At 40.7% G+C, this 11,060-nt stretch overlaps 1 protein-coding gene across 1 annotated transcript in view; it reads left to right on the forward strand.

Moving 5' to 3' along the window:
• Nucleotides 1-11,060, forward strand: part of UVRAG (UV radiation resistance associated) — a 363,460-nt gene that overhangs the window by 337,204 nt on the left and 15,196 nt on the right. Inside the window, exon 16 of the mRNA XM_004381978.3 lies at nucleotides 1,335-1,361. Coding sequence (XP_004382035.1) covers nucleotides 1,335-1,361 — 27 coding nt within the window. The remainder of the gene's footprint in view (nucleotides 1-1,334; nucleotides 1,362-11,060) is intronic.

Here is an 11,060-nt window from a genome sequence, read left to right on the forward strand (position 1 = left end):
TTTTTTTTTTTACAGAACAAATGGTTTCTCATTAAACAGTTAGTACACATATTGTTTTATGACATTGGTTAACAACCCCATGAAATGTCAACACTCTCCCTTCTCTACCTTGAGTTCCCTATTACCAGCTTTCCTGTCCTCCTGCCTTGTTCAAATCTGTTCTTGAGATGGTCTCTAAATTCAGGTGGAATATACTCAAGGCCATACTTTGGTTCTCGTGGACTTGTTTTAATTTTCTTCAGTTTCAACTTGAACTTGCACAGTAACAACTAATGGTCTGTTCCACAGTCAGCCCCCGGCCTTGTTCTGACTGATGATATTGAGCTTTTCCATCGTCTCTTTCCACAGATGTAGTTGATTTGATTCCTGTGTATTCCATTTGGCGAGGTTCACATGTAGAGATGCCTCTCATGTTGTTGGAAAAAAGGTGTTTGCAATTAAGAAGTCGTTGGTCTTGCAAATTCTATCATGCGATCTCTGGCATCATTTCTATCACCAAGGCCATATTTTCCAATTACTGATCTTTCTTCTTTGTTTCCAACTTTCACATTCCAATCGCAGTAATTATCAATACATACTGACTGCACGTTTGATTGATTTCATACGGTAGAAGTTGGTAAAAATCTTCAATTTCATCATCTTTGGCCTTAGTGGTTGTTGAGTAAATTTGAATAATAGTCCTGTTAACTGGTCTTCCTTGTAGATACATGGATATTATCCTATCACTGACAGCATTGTACGTCAAGATAGGTCTTGAAATGTTCATTTTGACAATGAATGCAATGCCATTCCTCTTCAATTTGTCATTCCCCGCATAGTAGACCATATGATTGTCCAATTCAAAATGTCCAGTACCAGTCCATTTCAGTTCACTAATGTCTTGGATATCGATGTTTATGCATTCCATTTCACTTTTGATGACTTCCAATTTTCCTAGGTTCATACTTAATACACTCCATGTTCTGATTGTTAATGGATGTTTGCAGCTGTTTCATCTCATTTTGAGTCATGCCACATCAGTAAATGAAGGTCCCAAAAGGTTGACTCCATCCACATCAGTAAGGTCAACTCTACTTTGAGGAGGCAGCTATTCCCCAGTCATCTTTTGAGTGCCTTCCAACCCAAGGGGCTCATTTTCCAGTGCTGTGTCACACAGTGTTCTTCTGCTATTCATGAGGTTTTCACTGGCTAATTTTTTTCAGAAGTTGGCCACCAGGTCCTTTTTCCTATTCTGTCTTAGTCTAGAAGCTCAGCTGAATCCTCTCCGCCATGGGTGACCCTGCTGGTATTTGAATACCAGTAGCATAGCTTCCAGCATCACAGCAACACGGGAGCCCCCACAGTACAACAAACTGACAGACGTGTTGGGGGTTTCATAGTAGAAGTAGAATTTTAAGCCTTCTGTCCTGTTTTATTCATGGAATTTTTTTTGTTCTAAGCTTAATTTTTCCCAATTATAAAGCTTAAACTGTCTAGCATCTTCATGCAAGGCAGTGTGATACAATGGAAGGAGCACTGGATTTAGAAATTTGAGTCCCAATTTCAGCTCTGTCACTTAATGTTCCTAATTTCTTTTTTTTTTTTTTGACTTACCAGTTTTTTAAATGGAGTTAATAGCACCAGCCCTTTTCCCCAGCATAATTGTATGGAGCAAATGAGATAATGTCTCAGTGTTGTATAAACTAAAAAGCACTATGCAAAGTATTATTTATGCATTTGAGAATTCATTAAGTGTCTTCTTTACATAGCACTATTCAAGAGACCAAGGAAGATTCAGAAGTGTAAGATTTGCCCTTGCTTTTGCTTAGTTGACAGTTGTTTAGTTTATAACGTAAATGAGTAGATGAGACAAATGTTTTGGAAATGACTTGCAAAAATATTCCGTGTATTGTTCGCTGTCACTGTCATGTGGGACTTAGAGCCTAAGACCAAACTTTAGGGGGCAGTCTGCTGCCATGATGGAGGTTAACCTTGAACTGATTTGGTGTTTTAGGATCCAGGTGGGCCATTTTTAAAGAAACTGTATTAACCTCAGTGACCTTAGTAAGGAGAGAACACTAAGATGTATCCTTGGCTATTTGCAATATGCTAGAATATTTCTCCAGATTCCTTCTAGTGTTTAATGATGTGACTTTAAGAGAAGTGTCTTAGTTACTTGTGCTACCATAATAGAAATACCACAAATGGGTGGCTTTCAGGAACAGAAATTTATTTTCTCATAGTTTTGGAGGCTACAAATCCAAATTAGGATCTTGGCCTTGTTGATTTCCTCCAGGAAATTTCTTGGTTCATTGGAGTTCTTTGGCCTGTAGATGATCCTTACATGGTGTCTGTCTTCCCCCATGTATGCGTCTCTGTTCCGGTCTTTATATAACTCAGAAGTGATTAGGTTTAGTATACACCCTACACTGGTATGACCTCATTAATGTAACAAAAGAAAAACCCTGTTTCTAAACAGGATCACATCTATAACTACAAGTGCCAGGAATTCAACACAATTTTTGAGAGGTACAATTCAATCCATAACAAGAAGCAAATGGTGGCTTTATATGAGAGCATCTCACTTCAGTGGTAAGATTTCCACGTAGTGCTTCTGCTAACCCATTTCTGACCTAGTCTTTATTCCTTCTTGTAAATAGAGAGAATGAAGTTCAACAGTTTGTTTTTGTTTTTTGAAGTAAGTACTTAAGAATTTTGACACATTTTGGGAAAAAGTTTTCTTAATAAACTGAGAGTAATGAAAATCTAGAACAAGTGAGCCATTCTACTTTGTTTTACATCAGAGGTAATGATATGATAGTTCTGCTTTTAAGCCAAACCATTTACTTTTGAAAATGAAACATTATTCACTCTTAAAATCTTGAAAAACTCTCGCTTTTTAAAAACAAATCTGCCCTCTTCCCCTCCCTCCATCATGCTTATGTTGAATCCAGAACTGAATTCTGGCAGGTCACCTCTGATGGAGTTAAGAAACATGTTGTCTAGCTGATGCTGGTTTTTAATTTTAGATCAAATGACTTTGTCTTTGAAGTCTCAAGAGGTCTACTTAAGGTAGCTGTATCAGATGGGCTTGCCTTTCAGAGTATTTCTTGCAGGCTGGCATACCTAATATGAAAAGTGAAGCCTAGTCAAAAATGAATGAAAAAGGAAGTTTTATTAGAATTATTTACTCTAAGATAGCTATTTTAGAAGGAGCCTTGACAAGCCATCTCGTTGCCTCTAGACAGGAACACACAAGGCATATGGGTATCTGTAGTATTTTAAAAGACCTTGGGGGACCAGGCTTCTTCCGTAACTCATTCCAGCGTTTAAACACCCTCCCTTCAGGAAATTCTTCCCTATATTTAACTTACAGGCCCCCTCCTGCGGTTAACACCCATTTCCACTTTTTTCTGTCTCCAGTCAGGATGGAGAACAGCTGGCCAACATCCTTTGTGCACAAACCCTCCACCAGTGACAGAAAGTCATTTGGGTATCCCCGGGCTTCTTCACCTCCAGCAGGCAGTTCTGCGAACCAAATTGAGGTCTTCTTCTCTTTGTTTTTGTTTGTGTGTCATTTGTTTTTATTTATGCCTTTTGATTATAAAATAATACCTGCTTAATGAATAAAATTTGGAAAATGTAATAATAAACAGAAATAGGGGGAAATAATAGCCCCACTATCTAGGGACAAAAACCACTGTTAATTTAGTCAGGTTTCCATGTATTTCTTATGTTGTTGTTGTGTGCTGGGGAGTCAGTTCCAACTCATAGCGATCCTATATGACAGAGTAAAACTGCCCCATAGAGTTTCCATGGCTGTAATCTTTATGGGAGCAGATCGCCTGTTCTTTTCTGCCACGGAGCTGCTGGTGGGTTCGAACCACCGACCTTTCAGCAAAAGCCAAGTGCTTAACCATTGCGCCTCCAGGGCTCCTTATTTTTTACATAGCTGAGATCATATCATCTATACTAGCTCTGTCCAATAGAAGTATAGTGTGAGCCACGTGTGTAAATTTAAATTTCCTGGTCACTACATTTAAAAAAGGTAAAAAGAGGTAAATTAACTTTAATAATATATTTTATTTAACCCAAATAAAATTTTAAAAAGATATATCCAGAATATTATCGTGTAATCAGTATTTTAAAATTATTGATTAAAACATTTTACATTCCTTTTTCATACTAAGTCTCCTAAATCCAGTGTATATTTCATACTGACAGCACATCTCAAATAGGACTAGCCACATTTTAATTGCCCAATAACCAGTAACTCGTGGCTACAGTATGAGATAGCACAGCCTTTACAATTGTATACCTGGTTTTTTTCTATAATATCACATCTTAAGCATTTTACCAATGCCATTAGAAACTTTAAACATCATTTTAAAATCATGATTACTGACTGCATAGTATTTCATCATTCAGATTTACCATAAATGTATATTTAGATGGTTTTGTATTTTTCATGTTATAAGTAATCCTGTAGTGTTTTTTGTTTTTACATTAACTGACAGTTTCTCAACACATTGCCAGTAAAAAACATAAATTATTCCCTTTGAATGTAGCTAATTAAATCCATTCATTCATAAAACAAAAATTCATTTAGTAACTTAGATAAGGGAAGTGAAGGAGTGAACTTCGAGAAATAGAAGACAAAATCCCTCCCATACAGTGTTCATAAGACTTGGCTCCACAGTGGAACTGCACATATCTTGTATTTGATCCTGCCTTAAATGCCCTTCCCTTCATTTCTTTCTCCACCCATCCTCTGTCCTCTTTACCCTCTATGCTCTCTCTGTCTCTCTTTCATGACACTGCCTGGTTAACTCCTACTTTACCCTTCAATGGACCAATCAAATATAGCCTTCTTTGGTGAGTCCTCCAGCTGATTACTGATTCTCTCCTCCATTACAACATACAAATTGTATATTATATACAAAGCATCCATGTTATTTTGGGTGTTAGCTTACTCTCTGCTTCCCCTACTACAGTGGTAACTCCTTAATGTTGCACACACACGACATACACCGTTGCTGTCAAGTCGATTCCAATTCATAGCAAACCTACAGGACAGGGTAGAACTGCCCCATAGAGTTTCCAGGGAGCACCTGGTGGATTCGAACTTTTGACCTTTTGGTTAGCAACTGTAGCTCTTAACCCCTATGCCACTAGGGTTTCCTTCTTAATGATGGAAACCTTATTTTATACATCACTTTATTCCCAGGCACTAGCAGACTGCCAGGCAGTGAATGTGGATTTCAATAATGTCTACTGAAATATGTGTTGAAATACCAAGTGATCATATTAAGTATCAGCTGGCTGGTAAAACAAGTACTATAGCTGTTCAGAGTTCAAAGAGATCACTTTAGATTGGCATGGTTGAAGAAAACTTAATGAAGAAGGTAGGACTTGAATTAGGCCTTGGAAGATGGTCATACTTAAATGAATGTGGGGAGGGAATTAGCATAAAACCTACTTAAATATTCTGTACTAAGAAGTCTGTGTTTTTTCAGGAGGAATTCTTTAGCATGTGCTAATAAGTATCAGGAAAACCCTGGTGGCATAGTGGTTAAGAGCTATGGCTGCTAACCAAAAGGTTGGCAGTTCAAATCTACCAAGTACTTCTTGGAAACCCTATGGGGCAGTTCTACTCTGTCCTGTAGGGTCGCTATGAGTCAGAATCGACTAGATGGCAATAGGTTTGGTTTGGTTTTTTTAATAAAAAACCTAGATCTGAAGCACTGTATTAAATTTCAAGAAGGCTGTAGAGATATGGTTCTTATCCGTCAAAAGCTGACAGGTGTTTGCAAGATTAGAAATGACTACTGACTCCTTCAGTATAAGCTTTGAATTTAACCTTTAGTTAGATATAATTCCTTGTGTTTCAGTTTGGGAGTTGTTAAAGATCATTTTGTATGATGCTAGTTCAGTGATTTCTTCTGCTAATAGATAAAAATGTACATCTTCTTCTCACTTATTTGTCAACATGGTTAGGTTCCAAAGACCAGGTCATTATGCAAAAATGGAGGAGAATGACCACATCATATCACATAGTGGAGAATGACTACATTATTACATAACTGCCAAACCACTGAAAATCATGGCCCAGCCAAGTTGACACGTGACCTTAACCAGCACAGCCAGTGTTACGTTCACCTCACACCTCAGCATTCATTGCTGCCAGACGTACGTCATTAATGAGCAAAATCGTCAGATGGTAGATTTTTTACTATTGTCATAAATGCAAAATGTTGGATAATGAGATAGTTGATAAGTGAGGAGAAGGTATGTAATAATAAGTAGTATCATTATAAGGAGCTCTAGTGGCATACTGGTTAAGTGCTTGGCTGCTAACTGAAAGGCTGGTGGTTCAAACCCACCAGCCACTCCATGGAAGAAAGATGTAGCACTCCGCTTCCATAAAGATTTACAGCCTTGGAAACCCTGTGGGGTAGTCCTACTCTGTCCTGTAGGGTGACTATGAGTCAGATTCAACTTGATGGCAATGGGTATTTTAATGTTATTATACCTGTTGCCATCGAGTTGATTCTGACTCATAGCAGCCCTATAGGACAGAATAGAACTGCCGCATAGGGTTTCCAAGGAGCAAGTGATGGATTTGAACTGCTCACCTTTTGAACAGCAGCTGAACTCTTAATTACTGTGCCACCAGGGCTCCAATATCATTATAGCTAGTATTAAACGACTGTTATTGTAACCCAGGCACTCTTCCAAGCAGTTTGAATATATAGTTTAGTTGACTCATGTAGTCCTTACAACAGTTGTGCAAATTAAGACTCGTTTTCCTCTCCCATCTTTTTTTCTATTGTGCTTTAAATAAAAGGTTAAAGTTCAAGTCAGTTTCACATACAAAACTTTATATACGCACTGCTATGTGACCCTAGTTGCACTCCCCATACTGTGACAGCACACTCCTCCTTTCCACCCCAGATTTCCTGTATCCATTCAACCAGCTCCTGACCCTTTTTGCCTTCTCATCTTGCCTCTGGACAGGAGCTGCCCATTTAGTCTCATGTATCTACTTGAACCAAGAAGCACACTCTTCACGGGTATCATTTTATGTCTTATAGTCCAGTATAATCTTTGTCTGAAGAGTTGGCTTCAGGAATGGTTTTTGTTCTGGGTTAACATAGCGTCCAGTGGCTATGGCCTCGGGGGTTCCTCCAGTCTCAGTCAGACCATTAAGTCTGGTCTTTTTACTAGAATTTGAGTTCTGCACCCCACTTTTCTCCTGCTCTGTCAGGAATTCTGTGTTGTGTTCCCTGTCAGGGCAGTCATTGGTGATAGCTGGGCGCCATCTAGTTCTTCTGGTCTCAGACTGATGGAGTCTGTGGTTTAGGTGACCCTTGTGTTTCTTGGGATAATACTTCCCTTGTGTCTTTGGTGTTCTTCATTTTCTTTTGCTCCAGGTGGGTTGGTACCAATTGATGCATCTTAGATGTCCGCTCACTAGCTTTTAAGACCCCAAACACAACTCACCAAAGTGTATCGTCTCCCATCTTATAAATGAGGAAACAGGCACGGAGAGACTAAAATTACTTCACAGAGACACAGCCAACAAGTGGAGGAGCCAGGATTTGAACCTAGGCAGAACAGTTTTAGAGCCACTGCGTTAACTACTACACAGTACAACCTCTCATATTATGTTAAAAATACAATATTTTACACAAGGGGTCGTTTAGCCTCTGATCATTCCAGAAAAAGAATCCTATTATTAAACCCTCTCCTGGTTTTCTTCATTCCTCTCTGACTGCTCCTTGACTCCTCTTCCTCCACCTCATTGTAAAATGCTGGTGCTCCTCAAGGCTTAGTTCTAGGCCCTCTTTTCCCTCACTTTATTCTTCATCCTAAGATTATCTTATCTACAACCATCATGTTAATTACCATTCACACTGAAATGAAGCACAAATGGAAATCTTCAGTCCAGATTTCTTTTCAGATGTCAAACCTGTATTCACATTACCTCCTGGACATCTTCACAGCATATTCTATGTGCCCGTGTCTTTTTCTGTCTTCCACCCCAGCCACCGTAAGCCTCATGGTCTTTCAGTGCTCTGTTTTCAGCAAATGGAATTTCTAGTCATGGTTTTACATAAGCCAGAAAGCCAGGCATAATCCTTGGTTCTTCCTTTTCCCTCTTATCCCCATATCCCACCCATGCTACTCCTGTCAATTTTTCCTAATCTGTCTGTTTCCCTATATCTGTACAGTTCTCTTGTGGCCAAGCCTCCATCATCTCTCACCTGTAGTACTGCTACGATCCCCCAGCATCACTTCAGCCCCCCTCCAGTCTGTTGTTCAACCGTAGCCAGAGTGCAGTTTCCAAAATACAAATCTCACTGTGACACACTTGCCTAAAACACTTTAATGACTGAAATAAAAGACAAAGACAAAAATTCTAAATTTGGTCTGTGGGCTTCAGTATGGTCTAGACCTTTCCCTGCTATCTTTACCTTCTGCCATGCTGCTTTTCACTCACTGACCTTTTGGTCGTTCTCCCCCTTGACATAGAGCCACGACACATGCTACTGCTTCTGCCTACAAGATGCTCTCACCCACTGTCCCACCAACCCATTTTTCATCTGCTTAGCTCTTCTAGCCCTTTGAGTCTTGGCTTTTTCTGGGTCAGTTCTCTGTTACAAGCTGTCTTAGCCCATGATCTCTCCTGCATAGCACGTCACAGGTTGTTGTTTTACATTTATGTCTGTGATTCTTTGATAAATATCTGCCATCACCCCCCTCACTAGACTGTAAACTCCACGAAAGCAAGAACCCTGGCTTTTTTCCTATCATCATTTTATCCCCCAGATAATACCGTATTTTTACACAAATAGCATGCACCTTTTATGTTTGTTTGCCAACTGCTCCCTCCCCCCCGCAAGCTATTTTCGTAAGCATGCTATGCTAATTCTTTCTTACAGCAACATGTAAAAAAAATTGTCAAAGCAGAGCTTATGAAAATACCTCTCTGGGAGGGAGGGAGCAGTTGGCAGACAAACGTAGGAGGTATATGTTAATTTGCATTAAAAAAAAGTACTACATGCCTAGTAGGTAGTTGTCGTTTTGTGCCGTCAAGTCACTCCTTACTCATAGTAAGACTGTAATCTTTATGGGAGCAGATCTCCATGTCTTTTCTCCTGAGAAACGGCTGGCAGGTTTGAACCGCAACCTTTCAGTTTACAGCTGAAGGCTTAACCATTGCGCCACTAGGGCTCCTTAGTACATAGTAGACACTCAATATATATTTGAATAGATGAGTAAGTCAATTAATTTATTCATATAATTTGTTAATATGCATATAGTGGGGGGCGGGGCCAATATGTTGGGGTAGTCAGACACTTCCAGTGGACCCTCTTACAACAAAGACCCGAAAAAACATTTGAATAGATTATATGTGGCAATCTGGGAGCCCTGAACATCAAGGACAGAGTTGAGGAGCCAGACTGAGTGGCAAGGGTGGGGAGAGATGGTTTGGAAGCAGCGAGGAGTTGCCAGTACTGACCTGGCCTGAGCCCTTCAAGCCTGATCAGTTCGGGGGTAAGCGGTGAGGCAGGCAAGCAGTGGTCCTTGGGAGGCGTGTTTTCCACACAGGGAGAGACCCAGCGCCAGAGAGTCTACACGGCCACCCAGAACCAGTGAGAAGCAGCCCTAGATCCGCGAAAGATAAGTGCTTGCATACTGCTTACCCACGCAGATCAACCCCCCCCCCCTTAGGGAAAAACCTCTCTCCCATTTACGTCCCCACTCCCTGCTCTGCCCTGGGTTCCAGACCGGCTTCAGCAACTGTCGAGTCCCCTGAGGCATAAGTAGGATCCATCACACGCCCGGAGCCATTCTCCCTGCCTTAGAGAGTGAACAAATTAACAAATGGGAAAAAATAAACTGCCAGCTCCCCTAAGCCAGGAACCCAAGGTAGGCACAGTTCCTTTGCCTAGGCACAGGCATAAGGGATCCATAGGCTTTGAGTGCCTTCCGCCTGCATACACTCATGTGGGCCCATTTCAACAGCGTAGGCCCTCATTACTGCAGTACAACAGGATATATACCAGAACTCTAACTTCAACTGTTTCAGCTGTGAGGTGGCAGGTTCTTGACATTTGACACTGCTTTGCCCATTAAGCACTGTCTTCACCTACCCACATCAGGGGCCTGAGGACTGGTGGTTCCTTACGACGTAGCCACCTGCAATAGGGGCACATGAATAAGAGGTGCTCCCCAGTCCTTACAGCCACCAGCATTAGGTGCTCATAGTCCAGCTGCAAAACCCACCCACCTACGCGCTCTAGGGAGCAGGGACACACCTTCTTCCTGGACACTTGGGGGTGGCCGTCAACCCCCTGCCTTGCTCAGAGTGTGTCCCCCTGCTGCAGCCAGATGCCTGTGCCTACACCAATCACCCATGCCTATCTAGGACTGTGCGAGCCTACACCACACACTTGGTGGCTATCTATTTGGGCACCTGAGCTGAATCCATACAGGAGGAGTGGGCAGACTCCTGAACTCACATACCTAGTAACAGATCTAACCACCTGGTGACAGGACATTAGTGCTTCAAAGGTGCCAATAATCAAACTAGCTCATACAAGCAGCCTGTTTGGGCATATCAAAACAAAACAAGAAACTAAGACACACTAAGCAAACATAAAATAAATAAATATAACAACTTATTGATGGCTCGGAGACAACAGTCAATATCCAGTCACATAAAGAGGCAGTCCATGATGGCTTCAGCAAGCTCCCAAAATAAAGAATCAAGAAATTTTCCAGAGGAGGAAAATTTTTTGGAATTACTGGAGACAGAATACAAAAGATTAATGTACAGAACTCTTCAAGAGATTAGGAAGGAAATTAAGGAAAATGCAGAACATACAGTAGAGGAAATTAAAAAGATCAGAGAAGAGCATAATGACAAATTTAACAGGTTGCGAGAATCCATAGAAAGAAAGCAATCAGAAATCCAGAAAATTAATAAAATTTCAGAATTAGACAACTCAATAGAAAGTCATAGGAGCAGAATTGAGGCAATGGAAGTCAGAATTAGTGAGATTGAAGATAAA

Source organism: Trichechus manatus, unplaced genomic scaffold, assembly GCF_000243295.1.
Source record: "Trichechus manatus latirostris isolate Lorelei unplaced genomic scaffold, TriManLat1.0 scaffold00088, whole genome shotgun sequence".
Classification (NCBI taxonomy): domain Eukaryota; kingdom Metazoa; phylum Chordata; class Mammalia; order Sirenia; family Trichechidae; genus Trichechus; species Trichechus manatus.